Source organism: Musca vetustissima, unplaced genomic scaffold (assembly GCF_032173495.1).
Source record: "Musca vetustissima isolate MV318-11 ecotype Yass unplaced genomic scaffold, APGP_CSIRO_Mvet_v1 utg2907, whole genome shotgun sequence".
NCBI classification, from domain to species: domain Eukaryota; kingdom Metazoa; phylum Arthropoda; class Insecta; order Diptera; family Muscidae; genus Musca; species Musca vetustissima.
Genome location: NW_026880563.1, coordinates 76,459 through 94,299, shown reverse-complemented (window position 1 = coordinate 94,299; position 17,841 = coordinate 76,459). Strand labels below are relative to the sequence as shown.

General features: G+C 35.8%; 1 protein-coding gene across 1 annotated transcript in view; it reads left to right on the top strand.

Moving 5' to 3' along the window:
- LOC133326235 (neurobeachin) overlaps positions 1-16,687 on the top strand; it is a 164,869-nt gene extending 148,182 nt beyond the window's left edge. Inside the window, exons 25-30 of the mRNA XM_061534916.1 lie at positions 10,072-12,874; positions 12,982-13,155; positions 13,230-13,493; positions 13,608-13,804; positions 13,942-14,093; positions 16,567-16,687. Of these exons, the coding sequence (XP_061390900.1) occupies positions 10,072-12,874; positions 12,982-13,155; positions 13,230-13,493; positions 13,608-13,804; positions 13,942-14,093; positions 16,567-16,657 (3,681 nt within the window). The 3' untranslated portion in view covers positions 16,658-16,687. The remainder of the gene's footprint in view (positions 1-10,071; positions 12,875-12,981; positions 13,156-13,229; positions 13,494-13,607; positions 13,805-13,941; positions 14,094-16,566) is intronic.
- Positions 16,688-17,841: the final 1,154 nt, after the last annotated feature.

Here is a 17,841-nt window from a genome sequence, read left to right as displayed (position 1 = left end):
AATTGTTGCCAGGAGAAAAGTAAATTCCACCTTGACAGTGCTGAAAGTAGACAGTGTTCCTTGTATGCCAAATCTCAGCGACTTCGTAATTCTACAAATAGGAAAATGTGCCTCGAACAATTAACCAAATATAACGCAGTCATATCCCCGGATACCCAAGGGCCGATATTTAAAATTTTTGATAAGAAAACTTGCCAACCAATAACAACCAAAATTATATAAATATAACCAGATGGGTTGAAACCCTTGTCTGAAGTCCTTAAAATGCCCTTAAATGCCAAAAGTGGTGAGTTCTTTTATATTAGCATTATACCAAAACTTGGACCAATATTTATCATGTTTGATAGGAAGATTTCGATTTTTATTGTTGAAAAACGTTTCCAATCTCCCGAAAATACAAAGAATTGAGAGTTCAAAAATATTTCTTTAAAAATCCACGCCTCTACTAATCCCTGTAAAACATTCTTTTAAACCACGCCTCTAAAGTCATTGAAAAATATGTTTGAGCAAATCTACACCTTATAATATAATATAATATTGAAAAAATATTCATTAAAAAATCCACGTCTCCAATAGTCTTTGAAAAAATATTCATTAAAAAATCCAAGTCTCTAATAGACTTCACGCCACGCCTTTAATAGTCCTTAAAGAAATATGCAATAAAAAATCCTAGTCTCTAATAGTCTTCACGCCACGCCTTTAATAGTCCTTAAAGATATATGCAATAAAAAAATCCACGCCTTTGATAGTCCTTGAAAAACATTCTTTAAAAAGTCCACGCCTTTAATAGTCCTTGAAAAATATTCTTTAAAAAGTCCACGCCTTTAATAGTCCTTGAAAAATATTCTTTAAAAAATCCACGCCTTTAATAGTCCTTGAAAAATATTAGTTAATAAATCCACGCCTTTAATAGTCCTTGAAAAATATTCTTTGAAAAATCCACGCCTTTAATAGTCCTTGAAAATATTCTTTAAAAAATCCACGCCTTTAATAGTCCTTGAAGAAATATGCAATAAAAACTCCACGCCTTTAATAGTCCTTGAAAAATATTCTTTAAAAATCCACGCCTTTAATAGTCCTTGAAAAATATTCTTTAAAAAATCCACGCCTTTAATAGTCCTTGAAAAATATTCTTCAAAAAATCCACGCCTCATATAGTCGTAGAGAAAATATTCTTCAATAAACACGCCTCCAGAAATTGTTTAAAAAATCTCCAATGATAACTGAAAATATCATATTAGATTCAATTCGGTTGAAAAACAAAAATACCGAATGTTGGGGGATACCATTAAATTCAGGATATACCAAAACGTGTCCCATACCATCCATCTGAGGAGTAGTTATTTTTTTCCAATTCTTAACCCTTTGAGCCCCGAATTTTTTTCCACAATCTTAAAACAAATTTCTGTTCACAGATTTAATGCAACTAGGATATGCACAACATTTGACATCGCTGCATCCTTGCATTCGGGAGATACAGTACAATATCAAGAAAACCAAATGCAAAATCGACAAAAAAAAATTATTTTAAATTATTCTCTTTATTCATTTTTACAAGTATCAAAAATAATTCTGATGGCAGAATCCGTACAATTTGAATACAAAGCGATTTTAATAATTAGGATTGTATAAACAAATTTACCAGATTCTCCATTTGAAAAGCTCATAACTTCACCAAAATTTTGATTTTTCTTTTGATATGAGTCGTTCATAATCAGGTATTGACATATGAAATCCAAATAATATATATCTACTATATGCGTATTAAATATAAGCTATAAAACATGTTGTTGTCTGTTGGCAACATTGGGCCACAAAGGGTTAATGATGTACAGATTACGATTTTTAATACATTTAATATTTTAAATGAATTATCAGCCCTCATGACCAAAAGAAATACTTCAGTAGTATCCATTGCTGAATATTTAAACAATCGCTGCCTCTTTTGGCCTTCACTGTATTCTGTAGCTTCGAAATTATTTTGTATCCCATTTAAGTCAGTTGCTTTGGTCGTCGTCATCATCATCCTCATATATATTGCCAGTACAGAAAAGTTGAAATAAAAGTTTTTCAATCAAAACTTATTGTGAAAATTCTTTTACAATTGGGGTAGATGTATGAAAATGGAAATAAAACTATTGTTATTGTCTACGATTTCAGAAAAAAGAAAAAAACTATTGTTGAGTATTAATTTAGAATTTTTACTCAAAGTAAATGTTTAAACAAGGAGGCTAACAATGAAAAATTTTTGGCAAAAAGACTTGTGACAAAATTCCAATAGGATTATTTTTTATTTAAGAAAATTTGATATCCGAATGATGACACACCTTGATAATTTATTGGAATTTCAATAAATTATATATTCCCCTTGTTTTTAAATTTAAATTCATTTATTCGTTAATTGTTTTTGTTGACTTTACTATTAACTACAAATAAAAATTCCGCTGTTAACCTTTAATAGCCTGTGGTTGCACACAAATTCACTTAATACGTTTCATTTAATTGTAATTTCCATCAATATGTCACTTGAATTACTAATACAAACAAAACCATAAAACGTTTGTAAATGTACACTTGGAAACCCCTTGATATTATCAGCATCCTGCTGGCAGTAAATTTACTAAACCCCCACCACCACCTTTCAAATGTCATTATTAGTCACCTATTAACTTTCGAACTTTCCAAAGCATCAACGGCTCATTGACATCAATTTAACGTCATTCACTTTGTGGTCAACTTTATGTGATTTTTCAATAATTTAACGAATTTGTGCGTATGTGTGCGTGTGATTGGAATATTAAAGGATTTTTCCAGCACAAAAGTCAAATCATGGACAATATTAATTTGCGGTCGTAATATAAAGGTTACATGGGGTGTTCATTGAAATTCTTATTAAATTCAAATAACATTTTACATATGCTGATCTATAAATAAAATATTTCAAAACAATAATAATTACAAATAACAAATACAGTTCGACCTCGGCATTTTTAAAGAATGCCAAGGTTCTTGAAAGACGTATCCTTGATTTGGATACGTCTCATTCTTATAAAAATCCAGGTCTTGTGTTGGTTATTGAGAAAATATTGGTTAGACAATCTAAGCCCCATACTCCTAAAATTCTCTTCTATAGTTCTTTAAAATCTACGATGTGGTTAATACATCTTTAAAACGTACGCGACTTTAATGGCCCTTTCAAAAATTACACGCGTTCAATAGTCCTTATAAGTCCTTCCATAAATTACATGCCTTTAATCGTCCTTGTTAGCCCTTCTCTTAAAAAATCTGCGCCTTCAAAAGTCCCTGCTTTCAATAGTCCTGGAAAAAAATATTTTTAAAACATCGTTGCCTTCAATAGTCCTGGAAAAATATTTTTAAAATATCCTTGCCTTCAATAGTCCTGGTAAAATATTTTTAAAATATCCTTGCCTTCAATAGTCCTTGAAAAAATATTTTTAAAATATCCTTGCCTTCAATAGTCCTTGAAAAAATATTCTTTAAAACATCCACGCCTTTAGTAGCACATAAAAAAATGTGATTTTTAAAATCCACGCCTCTAGTAGTCCTTGAAAAATATGATTTTTAAAATCCACGCCTCTAGTAGTCCTTGAAAAATATGATTTTTAAAAAATCTACCCAATCAATAGTCCTTAAAAACATTATTTAAAAAATCTACCACTTCAATAGTTCTTGAAAAAATATTTTTAAAAAATCCTCGCCTTATAGACAGTCCTTGAAAAAATATTTTTAAAATCCACGCCTTCAATAAATAGTCCTTGAAAAAATAATCTTAAAAAATTCACGCCTCTTTTAATCTTTGAAAAAATATTGTTTAAAAAATCCAAACCTTGTGATAGTCCTTGAAAAACTATTGGTTAAAAAATCCACGCCTTCCATAGTCCTTGAAAAACTATTCTTTAAAAAATTCTTGCCTTCCATAGTCCTTGAAAAAATATTCCGTAAAAAATCCACGCCTTCCATAGTCCTGAAAAACTATTCTTTAAAAAATCCACGCCTTCCATAGTCCTTGAAAACTATTCTTTAAAAAATCCACGCCTTTTATAGTCCTTGAAAAACTATTCTTTAAAAAATCCACGCCTTCATAGTCCTTGAAAACTATTCTTTAAAAAATCCACGCCTTTTATAGTCCTTGAAAAACTATTCTTTAAAAAATCCACGCCTTCCATAGTCCTTGAAAACTATTCTTTAAAAAATCCACGCCTTCTATAGTCCTTGAAAAACTATTCTTTAAAAAATCCACGCCTTCCACAGTCCTTGAAAAACTATTCTTTAAAAAATCCACGCCTTGTTATAGTCCTTGAGAAAATATTCTTTAAAAAATCCACGCCTTCAATAGTCCTGGAAAGAATATTCTTTAAAAAAATCCACGACTTGAAATTCTCTCGCCTCTTTAATATCCCCTTCCATAAATATCCCTTTTTGCCTGTGGAATTTGAAATTTAAATAAAAATATAATATGTTTAAGCATATGTCGTCATCATGTATTACAACAACATCTCCTATCAATAAAATCTTCCATTTGCATTCACTCTTCGCCAAACAAAACTAACCGAACTCTGTTATTGTGGTATTGTTGCGGTCTTTGACACATATGTCGTTAACGTTTATATACCCATACATATATATTTGAAATCCTTCACCTCCCATTCCCCCTCCCCGCATAAAATTTAATAATAAATGTATACAATACATGCTTATGACAGCTTGTGAATGTGTTACCCGATGAAAACTTATCATCACCATCACTGTTATTAACAATCATAAACTATCAGCAGTCACTTATAAGGCTATCAGTCATAAATGAAAACGACGATTGTACAGATGCCACGCCTGCCCCCGTCCCAACATCATCGTAAGCGAACATTACAACAAGTCCTTATTTGATTAATGTATAAGTTATGAACACAATCCTTGCGCCAATGCCATCAACTCGACACGGAGGACATCTGCACGAACATTTTAATATATTGCAAATTGTACTGTGTCGCCCTAAGCACATGAACACAAACACACTTATACATATGTATGTAGCTGCATAAATTATATACATGAACATAATAAAGTAATACGATTATGGTAGGCTATGGCATATTTGCTGAAATGTTTATTGTTGATGATTTACAGTGGGTAACAAATGTCAAAATATAATCCACGCCTTTGATAGTCCTTGAAAAATTATTTTTTTGGTAAGTCCATGCCTTTGATAGTCCTTGAAAAAATATTTTTTGATAAGTCCAGCCTTTGATAGTCCTTGAAAAAATATTTTTTGATAAGGCTAGCCTTTGATAGCCCTTGAAAAAATATTTTTTGATAAAGCCAGTCTTTGATAGTCCTTGGAAAAATTTTTTTAAACATCCACGCCTTTTGGTAGTCCTTGAAACAATATTTTGTAAAACTCCACGCCTTTGGAAGTCCTTGAATTGTGTTTAAATCCATGCCTTTAATAGTCCTTGAAAACATATTTTTTGGAAAATCCACACCTTCGATAGTCCTTAAAAAATATTTTTTAAAAAATCAATTTGTCATTGAAAAAAAAATAATTCTTAAAAATACACGCCTTTGATAGCCCTTGAAAAGAAAATATTTTTTGATTTATATTTTTTAAGGAATCTATGCCAATTATAGTCTTTGAAAAAAAACATAATTTTAATATCCCCATAATTTTTCCCCAGTGTTTCCCCATGCCTTGAATATGCGTCTTGACTCTATCTGCCCATTCCTGCCAATCTCATAATATATTCTAAAATTTGTTGTATGCATATTTACCCTGCCTACCGAATATTAATCATTATGCCTTGGAAATATATTTTGTGTGACATTGGCAAACAATGTCGTGATGATAGATGAAAAGCATTCATGTTTGCCTTTTAATGTTTCCCAATCATACACAACTTGAATTTGTACACAATAACACCAAGCGGTACTGTTCTATGACACAAATGAACAAATTTCATATAAATCATTTAGATTCAACAAAAATCCACACCCACACACATGCATATGAATAATATATGCACACAATTGTGATTTACATAACACACATATCATCATCATCATTTGTCATTTATTCTTGCTTTCTGCTGGGTCCACACAAATGAGTTTCTCTGTTTAACTCAATGGGTGGCTGGCTGATTGGCCACATATATTGGCTACAGGAAAATCGGCTGGCAGGATGACAGGCTATCCCAAATACACAACAGTTATGGCATTGGTGATATCAGGATGGAACACACGTGTGTGTGTGTCTTCCCTGTGTAAATACATCCTTACATAAATCACAGTCGGGGGTTCCGAAAATTTTCAAACATTTCGACGAATAATTAATGATACTTTGTTTGGCAATATTTGGTTGGAATGGTCGGTCGGTCGCTGTCGGTCGCTTTACCAAAAAATCACTTGCCAATTGTTTATTTAATTTTGTAACAATTTCCCAGATTTGTTAAATCCCTGCAAGCAAAAACTATCGCGGAAGTTACGTCGAAGTAACGTCAGGGCGATACAAGATAATATCATTCTTATCGCGGAAGTCACCTCCTTCGGGAAGAAATGAACCACGTCCGCGTCACTTCCAAGAAGTAACTTCTGCGTAACGTCTAGAAGTAACTTCCGCGATACTACGCATATGACACGCAGAAGTTACTTCTTGGAAGTGGCGCGGAAGTGGTTCATTTCTTCCCGAAGGAGGTGACTTTAAGAATGCGATGTCTTCCAAGTTTCTATCGCCCTGACGTTACTGAAACTTCCTCGTCACTTCTAGTAGGCATAATATTTTCAATATTACATTATTTATTCACTGAAACAACTTATTGATTAAATAAATTAACAATTTTCAAATTATTTTATTTATTTTTTCACACACCCACATTCAAAACATAAAATACAAACTTTTAACAATCACAATATAAATAAAAATTTCTGTTTTTTTTTTGTATTTTCTTTACGCTTTTTTAATTATTTAAATATCACACTGTTGATACATACAGATCACTTTGAACAATTAACATTAACTGAGTTGATTTATATGTTTTCTCCTCTAACTGTTTTTACAAGGATATGAGAGACAATTTAGAAAGAGAGCAAATTGTTTTTGTAGCATTTGATCAATCTTCTTTTGTCTTCCTAGGCGTCACTCAGAAGTAACTCAAAGGCGATATAAAGTAGAGAAGAACAGTTTTGTTATTGTAATTATACAAACTATCGCCTTTTATCCGAAAAGAAGTGACGCGGAAGTGACTTATTGGGCGAGGGAGTGAGAAACTCACTTCCAATTGCTTGCAGGGATATTTTCCGACATAATATCGTTCATCATGTGTGAGTTGTTACCGATGCTGTTGTTCTTTCGTATGACAACAGACACGTGACATAATGTCAGCATCTGAATCCGATATTTACTTATGTACAAGAAACGTGTTTGAATTGTGTAATGATATTAACGAGGAAATTAAATAAAAATGTCGAAATCATTGTTGAAGATAAAAAAAATATTAAAAAAACACGCCTACGATAGTCACTGAAAAATATTAAAAAGATAATATGTATACAAAAGATAAAAAACATTAAAAAAAATAAACAAATAAAAATTTGTTAATAATCTATGCCAATTATTGTATTCTATAAGATATTTAAATCCACGTCTGAGATAGTCCTTGAAAAAAAAAATAAATCCACGTCTGAGATAGTCCTTGAAAACATATCCTTTAAAAATCCACGACTGAGATAGTCCTTGAAAACATATCCTTTAAAAATCCACGTCTGAGATAGTCCTTGAAAACATATCCTTTAAAAATCCACGACTGAGATAGTCCTTGAAAACATATCCTTTAAAAATCCACGTCTGAGATAGTCCTTGAAAACATATCCTTCAAAAATCCACGACAGAGATAGTCCTTGAAAACATATCCTTTCAAAATCCACGTCTGAGATAGTCCTTGACAACATATCCTTTAAAAATCCACGACTGAGATAGTCCTTGAAACCATATCCTTTAAAAATCCACGTCTGAGATAGTCCTTGCCAAAATATATTTTAAAAATCGACGCCTCAGATAGTCCTTAAGAAAATATATTTTAAAAATCGACGCCTCAGATAGTCCTTGAGAAAATATATTTTAAAAATCTACGCCACAGATAGGCCTTGAGAAAATATATTTTAAAAATCTACGCCTCAGATAGTCCTTGAGAAAATATATTTAAAAATCTACGCCTCAGATAGTCCTTGAGAAAATATATTTTAAAAATCTATGCCACAGATAGTCCTTGAGAAAATATATTTTAAAAATCCACGCCTCGAATAGTCCTTGAAAACTATTTTTTTTTAAATCCACGCCTCGAATAGTCCTTGAAAAACTATTTTTTTTAATTCAAGCTTCGAATATTCCTTCAAAAACTATTTTTTTTTTAAATCCACGCCTCAGATAGTCCTTGAGAAATATATTTTAAAAATGTACACCTCGAATAGTCCTTGAGAAAATATATTTTAAAAATCTACGCCTCAGATAGTCCTTGAGAAAATATATTTTAAAAATCTACGCCTCAGATAGTCCTTAAGAAAATATATTTTAAAAATCTACGCCTCAGATAGTCCTTGAGAAAATATATTTTAAAAATGTACACCTCGAATAGTCCTTGAAAAACTATTTTTTAAAAATCCACGCCTCGAATAGTCCTTGAAAACATATCCTTTAAAAATCCACGCCTCAGATAGTCCTTGAAAACATATCCTTTAAAAAATCCACGCCTCGAATAGTCCTTGAAAACCCGTTCTTTAAAAATCCACGTCTCGAATAATCCTTGAAAAACTATTCTTTTAAAAATCCACGCCTCGAATAGTCCTTGAAAACTATTTTTTAAAAATCCATGCCTCGAATAGTCCTTGAAAACTATTTTTTAAAAATCCACGCCTCAAATAATCCTTGAAAAACTATTTTTTAAAATAAAAATCCACGCCTCGAATAGTCCACGACTTCGACATTTCTGTATTAATTTGTGAAACCGCACCTTGAACAACGCCTTGTGGATCCTTGAAAAAAATCTTTAAAAAATCAACACCTTGGATATCCTTAAAAAATATTATAAAAAAGTCCAAGACTCAGGGCCAAAAAATATATATGCACGACTTGCTGCTCCTTGAAAAGATGTTTCTAAAAAATTCGTGCCCTTGATATAAATGTTTCATAAAATTGTAAATGTTTGAAAAAAATCCTGATTCGTGCTTGGTTTGTTGTTTAATAAATCACAATCTTTATGACAATATTTATGTATAATAATACCCAATAATTTCATTAAATATCCTTAAATGACTTTAACTATATCAACATAATAATGCTGTCAATTAAGTGTATGTATAAATCCCGTCCATTGGTTCATAATACGAATATATCAAATCCACAATGGCATAACCATTATTGTCTTGTGTGTATTTGTACGCATTTCAATACTAAATCACGTTCACATTCCATATTCAGATTGTAAATGACGTTCTTTGTGTTCACACACAGACACACCGTATTTGATTTGATGTAGTTATGTATATTTGTGTACCTTTTACAATACCAACCGCAATTCTCAAATGAATGTCAAAAAATTGTTTTCGATCAAATTAATTCAATTATGTTTGTCTTGCATGTGTAATGATGGTGAGGATGATGCTGATCATCGTCAGCCTCACCATCAGCCGTCACACTGGCAATGTTAAATATGTAACGCACTTTGAACTGTAAACCGCATTAAGCACACATCTACACACATACTCACTCACATATACGCATTCCCACATATGCATATGAAATCTTATATTTGGTAATTTACTTACAATCCAATGCACAGGCACGTATCCACACTACCACAAACACATCCACTTTTATATTAACCCAACTATATTCACCTACACGCACCGTTCCGCACACACCCATAAGTACATTCACTCCTTCACACACACGTACACTCACAAAAATCATTTCGCGTATTTTACAAAATGTTAACCACAATCAACTTATATGTATGCCTTACTTTCTCTCTTCCTCCCACACCCCACCATTCCCCCTTTTTACAGAGTGATTCCGAATGCAATTCCCTGAATATGAACTCAACCGAAAATGAAGTTCCTGAAGTGGAATCGTCAAGTGAAATAATGGTCGACGATAACAAGCCCATAAATTCCAATGATGAAAGTTGGACAGATGTCAATTTGAATGAAGACGCCAGTGTACAGGCCACGGCCACGGGTATTATAATGCCCGGCGCATCCGGTGTCGATGGTAAAATGCGTGGCGATGACAGCGGCATGCATTCGCTGCACGCCGGCCACATGCAACACTCTCAGCATGGCAGTGAACGTGGTGACAAACCGGATTCGGAAATATCCGTGGTACGTGTACCCGATGGCTATGCCAATTCCGGCAATTCGTCTGGCAACTCCGGTAATGCGGGTGTTCAGCGTGGCTCCCGGCCCGATGATCTGCCCATGAAACCTCCACTTGTGGGTCAGCTGCCCATGACCACTCCCTCTCGCGAGGCCAGTTTAACACAGAAACTCGAAGTGGCCCTGGGTCCCGTTTGCCCCTTGCTGCGAGAAATCATGGTGGACTTTGCCCACTATTTGTCGAAGACATTGGTCGGCTCCCACGGCCAAGAATTGCTGATGGAGGGCAAAGGCCTTACCACTTTCAAGAACTCCCACTCGGTGGTGGAATTGGTAATGTTGCTTTGCTCCCAGGAATGGCAGAATAGTTTGCAAAAACATGCCGGCCTCGCCTTTATCGAACTGATCAATGAGGGCCGCCTGCTTTCGCATGCCATGAAGGATCACATTGTACGTGTAGCCAATGAGGCCGAGTTCATATTGAATCGTATGCGTGCCGATGATGTTCTCAAACATGCCGATTTCGAGTCACAATGTGCCCAGACCCTGTTGGAACGTCGCGAAGAGGAGCGTATGTGTGATCATTTGATCACGGCGGCAAGGCGTCGTGACAATGTCATTGCTAGCCGCCTGTTGGAGAAGGTCCGCAACATAATGTGCAATCGTCATGGAGCCTGGGGTGATTCCAGCGGCTCGGTACAGAAACAAACCTATTGGAAACTGGATGCCTGGGAAGATGATGCCCGCCGGCGCAAACGCATGGTCCAAAATCCCCGTGGCTCATCACATCCTCAGGCCACGCTCAAAGCTGCCTTAGAAAATGGTGGTCCCGAAGATGCCATCCTCCAGACCCGTGATGAATTCCACACACAAATTGCTGTCAGTCGTGCCCATCAAGCTACCCAACACACTGCCGATTTACTCGACGATGCCGAGCTGTTGATCGAAGATCGCGAATTGGACCTGGATCTGACTGGACCTGTAAATATTAGTACGAAAGCTAAGCTGATTGCTCCTGGTTTGGTGGCACCCGGCACTGTGTCCATTACCAGCACCGAGATGTTCTTCGAAGTCGATGAAGATCATCCTGATTTCCAGAAGATCGAACCCGAGGTACTGAAATATTGTGATCACCTACATGGCAAATGGTATTTCTCCGAGGTGAGAGCGATCTTCTCGCGTCGCTACTTATTGCAAAATGTTGCCTTGGAAATCTTTTTGGCCTCCCGCACCTCCATACTGTTCGCCTTCCCCGACCAACACACCGTGAAGAAGGTCATCAAGGCCCTGCCACGAGTTGGTGTGGGCATCAAGTATGGCATACCGCAGACCAGACGAGCTTCGATGATGTCGCCACGTCAGTTGATGCGTAACTCGAACATGACTCAGAAATGGCAGCGTCGTGAAATCTCCAACTTCGAGTATCTAATGTTCCTCAATACCATAGCAGGTCGCACATACAACGATTTAAACCAATACCCCATATTCCCCTGGGTCCTGACCAACTACGAAACCAAAGATCTGGATTTAAGTCTGCCCTCGAACTACCGGGATCTCTCGAAGCCGATTGGCGCCCTCAATCCCTCACGCCGAGCCTACTTCGAGGAGCGTTACGAGTCGTGGGAAAGTGATACAATACCTCCATTCCATTACGGTACACATTATTCCACCGCTAGCTTTACTCTCAACTGGTTGGTGAGAGTAGAACCGTTCACCACAATGTTCCTGGCCTTGCAGGGAGGCAAATTCGATTATCCCGATCGTTTGTTCTCCTCGGTGAATTTGTCATGGAAGAATTGCCAACGGGATACCTCGGATGTAAAGGAGCTAATACCCGAATGGTATTTCCTGCCGGAAATGTTCTACAACTCGTCTGGCTATCGACTGGGTCATCGCGAAGACGGAGCCTTGGTAAATGATGTAGAGCTGCCGCCATGGGCCAAGACACCCGAAGAGTTTGTGCGCATCAACCGCATGGCTTTAGAATCGGAATTCGTCTCGTGCCAACTGCATCAATGGATTGATTTGATATTTGGCTACAAGCAACGTGGTCCCGAGGCAGTCCGAGCCACCAATGTATTCTATTATTTGACCTATGAGGGTAGTGTCGATCTGGATGCCATTGCCGATCCGGTTATGCGTGAAGCGGTCGAGAATCAGATACGCAATTTTGGTCAGACACCAAGTCAACTGTTGATGGAGCCACATCCACCACGCAGTTCTGCCATGCATCTGTCACCGATGATGTTTAGTGCCATGCCCGATGATTTGTGTCAAATATTGAAATTCTATCAGAATTCCCCCATTATTCACATCTCGGCCAATACGTATCCACAGTTGTCGTTGCCATCGGTGGTGACAGTGACGGCAGGACATCAATTTGCGGTGAATCGTTGGAATTGTAATTATACAGCGTCCGTCCAAAGTCCCAGCTATGCGGATTCAAATCAACAGCAGGGTGCCGTTAAGCCATTGGCCATCGATCCAGTTTTAAGTGAGTATTTAAAATAGAATAAGAAGATGGGCAAATGAGGTGAAAGGCCAGGAATGCAGGATATTAATGGTATTTCTGTTTTGTTTGTTTCGTTTCTCCCTCCTCAGCAGCTGCTCAAAATACCACCCACAACAATCCCATGAATCGTCGACATTTGGGTGATAATTTCAGTCAAATGTTAAAGATTCGTTCCAATTGTTTTGTGGTCACAGTGGATAGTCGTTTCCTTATTGCCTGCGGCTTTTGGGATAATAGTTTCCGGGTATTCAATACTGAATCGGGTAAGTTGAGAAGAGAATTTCACAAGCTGGAGAATATTTTGTATAATATATTTATTTTTAATTTGTAATTGCAGCTAAAATTGTACAAATCGTCTTTGGCCATTTCGGTGTGGTCACCTGTCTGGCCCGTTCCGAATGCAACATCACCTCGGATTGTTATATTGCATCGGGTTCGGCAGATTGTACAGTACTTCTATGGCATTGGAATGCCCGCACACAAAGCATTGTCGGTGAGGGTGATGTACCAACACCACGTGCCACTCTGACGGGCCACGAACAGGCTGTAACATCGGTTGTGATTAGTGCTGAACTGGGTTTGGTTGTATCCGGATCAACAAGTAAGTTGAAAAGAATACCAAATGGTGGGGAGACTCATGTGGAAAGGGGGAAATTATGTTGTAATGATTTTTTATTAATACAATTTTTTTTTATTTTTCCCGTCCCTTTTGTAGATGGTCCCGTTCTTATCCACACCACCTTTGGCGATCTGTTACGTTCTCTGGACGCTCCCATGGATTTCCATTCGCCGGAATTAATAGCCATGTCCCGCGAAGGTTTCATTGTCGTCAACTATGACAAGGGCAATGTGGCCGCCTATACCATCAACGGCAAAGAACTTAGACATGAAACACACAATGATAATTTACAGGTAAGAAGGGGCAGATTTGTCGCTTTTTTAATATTTTGAAAAATTTCAACCAATTTAATTTGGGAGTTTTTATTTCTTTGTCCTATTTCAAATTTATATTTTAACTATTTCTCGTTTTTTCTTTTCTCCTTTTGCAGTGCATGCTGTTATCACGTGACGGTGAATATTTAATGACAGCCGGCGATCGTGGTATTGTTGAAGTGTGGCGCACCTTCAACTTGGCACCACTGTATGCCTTCCCCGCCTGCAATGCGGGAATTCGATCTTTGGCACTGACACATGATCAAAAGTAAGTAAACGAAATAAATGATAAATTTAATATTTCAATACCTGAAAACGCCAAATCATGGTGGGTGCTTTAAAAATACTAAAAATCGGTCAGGATGAAAGTAATATTAAGATGTGCAAAGTTTGGAAATCGGTTACTCTCTTCGAGAGTTACCGTGCACACTCACCAGACATTTGTAAGTCGCCTCCAAATTATCTGATACGGAAACATGGGTCTAAAAAATATTTCGATGGGGCACATAGTCAATTTCAAATGGCAATAACTCGCCGATGAATGGAGATATTCGGATGACTATTGGATAAGGGGAGTAATGTAGTTTTAATGCATATCAATAACTTATGAGCAAAATTTTTAACTTCGCATTTGTTTAAATTTTTACAAAAATACCACGAGTGGATTTCTTTAAGGCAATTTTTATGTACCGATAGGGCGGAGTCCTACATGGGTTAGAAAAAGCGGCTAAGCCTCTCAAACTAGCAAAAATGAAGCGGGACTTTTATATTGGTGATATGTCACAACAAAAGAAAATATTGCTCACCCTCAAATAACCTTATATACCAAATTACAGCCCTTTAGTAGAAAACCCGGTTATAACATACAAAATTCAGGAAATTAGGCGGGACATTAATATGGAGACTATGTCCAAACATGGACCGATATTGAATATTTTGGCAAATATTAGGTTGAGAAAAAGAAATCCATTGGGCCCGTCGAAAATGTCGATAAAATCGGAGAAATGATCGAAGTTGACCGGCATGTTAGCAGTCGTAACATCGCTCAGGGGCTAAAAATCGTCATTAAAAATGTTTTAAACCATTTACACAAATTTGTATTCAAAAAGAAGCTCGATGTTTGGGTGCCACTCCAATTAAGAGAAAGAAATAGGAATGAGATATACCCATTTCTGAAACGGATGGTGACTGGAGATGAGAAGTGGATCTCATGCGATAACCTTGTGTGAAAACGATCTTAGTCAAAGAGCGGTGAAGCACCTCCAATGGTGGCCAAACCAAGACTAACGGCCAGGAAGGCTATGTATTTGATGGGACTGGAAGGGGATTTTTTATTATGAGTTGCTTCCATATGGCCAAACGCTAAAAAACTGGATCGTTTGAAGATAGCAATTGTCCAGAAACGGCCAGAATTAGCCAACAGGAGTGGTGTCTTGTTCCACCACGACAACGCTAGGCCACACACATCTACAGGGACTCGCCAGAAACTTCGGGAACTTGGTTGGGAAGTTTTAATGCATCCGCCATACAGCACCAAACGATTATCGTACTTTTCTTGCATGGCAAAATTTCTTTAATGATAAAACATCGGTATCTAGGGAGGATTGTAAAAATCGACTACTAGAGTATTTTGCAGATAATGAGCAGGACTTCTATGAGAGAGGCATTATAAGTTACCTTTAAAATTGAAACAAATCATACAACAAAACGGCGCATATTTAGTTCACATCGGACATTCAATTTGCCTGATATTGGATTTACAAATATTAAAAAAATATTAAAATGTTGACCATTTGTGGGGGAGATACTAGAAGGAGTGGACCAATGGTTCCCATCTTCGGACTTGATGTAGGATTGGTGAAGATAATAGGTTGTGCAATGTTTGGTTCAAATATGGCATTCCAATCGCCTGATATTGGACTTAAAAATTTAAAATTCGAAAATTTGGGGGGGAGTTACCAGAAGGAATAGACCAATGGGTCCCATCTTCAAACTTGATCTGGGCTTTGTAAAGGTAATAGGATGTGCAAAGTTTGACATTCCATTCGCCTGATATTGGATTTACAAATATTGAAAATTTGTGGGGAAGGTAGTAGAAGGACCAATGGGTCCCATATTCCTACATGAACTAGGCTTGGTAAAGGTAATTGGTTGTACAAAGTTGCATTACAATCGGATAGTACGTTTACATTTTAATATAAAAGTAATTTTTAGCCCAATTTTGACCAGTTTTTGGGGTAGGCACCTGAAACGGATTTGCCCCAAAGAAACATGGGGCCTAAAACCAATATTACGATGAGGCACATTTTCACCATATCAAAGAGTATATACCCTCATTAGCCATAAGGCTGAGCCATAATTAGTCATAAGACTGAGGGTCTAATAATAATTTTCTTTTTCCTCAACCTAATATATAGAAGAAATTTCTCAGGTCTATAGAAAAAAATGTCACGTCCCCTGAGGTGTGTTTTTTTCTATAGAATGAACATTCGCCAAGTTCCCTGAGAAAATAATTGTCTGGTCCCCTAAGGTATCGTTTTTTCCATTAAAATCTCTGAAGTGTCCTCCCTATGAAAAAAATCTTCAGGACCCTGAGGTGTCCTTTTTTCTATAAAAAAAATCGTCGCGTTCCCTGAGGTGTTCATAAAAAGCATATAAAAAACGTTTAAAATATAATTATCCGTAAAATATAAAATATATTTTTTACTTATCTTTTTTCATATTTGTTTATCTAATTCCAGATACTTATTGGCTGGTCTCTCAACTGGTTCCATTGTTGTATTCCACATCGATTTCAATCGTTGGCATCATGAGTATCAACAACGTTACTAAATCTGTGAATGCGGCCCCCACCTACATACTATGAAAAAAAACGACACCTGACAACCAATCTGGGATTGGCAGGATTGACGAGGACCTCCTTGTCATTTTTACAAAAACAGCAACAACAACAAAAGGATAACCTATCAACAACACAAGTAACTGCTTTGTTTGAAAACAGCAAATACCTTAACAATGACAACAACAAAAACAGTGTAAATGTAATGAAAGTAGAGATAGAAAATAACAACAACAAAAACACTACTCTAGTGGTAAAAACCCCTAATCCTAAACTACAAAAACAACAAGTAAGTTTGTTGGAGTTTCGGTTCTGGCTTTTTAGTTTAAAAAAAGAGAGGATAATCTATTGCAATATGTTTATATATAAATATAATAAAAAACAACAATAACAAAGACAAAAAAGTATATGGAACACAGAGTCACAAGTTAAGTTAAGATTTTTAACTTAACCTTAAAAAAAATGATTGATACTTAGTTTCTAGGTTAGAATAAAGAAGAAAACTAACTAAATAAAACAAAAGTAAATTCTATACAAAAAAGAAAAACAACAACACATGATTCGTAGAAACATTGATTTGAAATTCGTTTGGAAAAAAATAACTTCTTAGAGAAAAAATATTTCGGACAAAATTCAGCAACATTGGACTAAGAAAACATTTTTTCAAGTCCCCAGCAAATATGTAGGAAGAAAATCTGCTACTTAGAAATGGATGAGTCCTGACCCGGAAAACAAGCTATGTAGTTTATCTTTGAAAAAAATTTCAGAAAAAAAACTAGATAACAGCAAATCTAAAGCATTTTCATAGTTTAGCAAAGAGTTACAAAGCGATGAAGACACAAAAATTTACAAAAAAAAAAATATTTTAATAGAGCAACACAACACAAACAAAAATAAATCAGCAACTGAAACTAAGTGGCCAAAAGAGAACGTACTAAAGTAGTATTAATTTTACAAATTAATAATAAAAAAAAATCACAAACATAAAAAATTAAAAAAAAATTAAAAACAAAACATGTGTATTAAAAAAAATTAAAAAAAAGTTATTTCAAAACAATTTGAAATTTAAAAATAAAGGCATAAACAATTGGTAAAATAAAACAACCTAACGAAGAGGATATCTTAAACCACAAGACCTCTATTAAGGTTTAGGATTACAGATATTTTCTCAAAATTC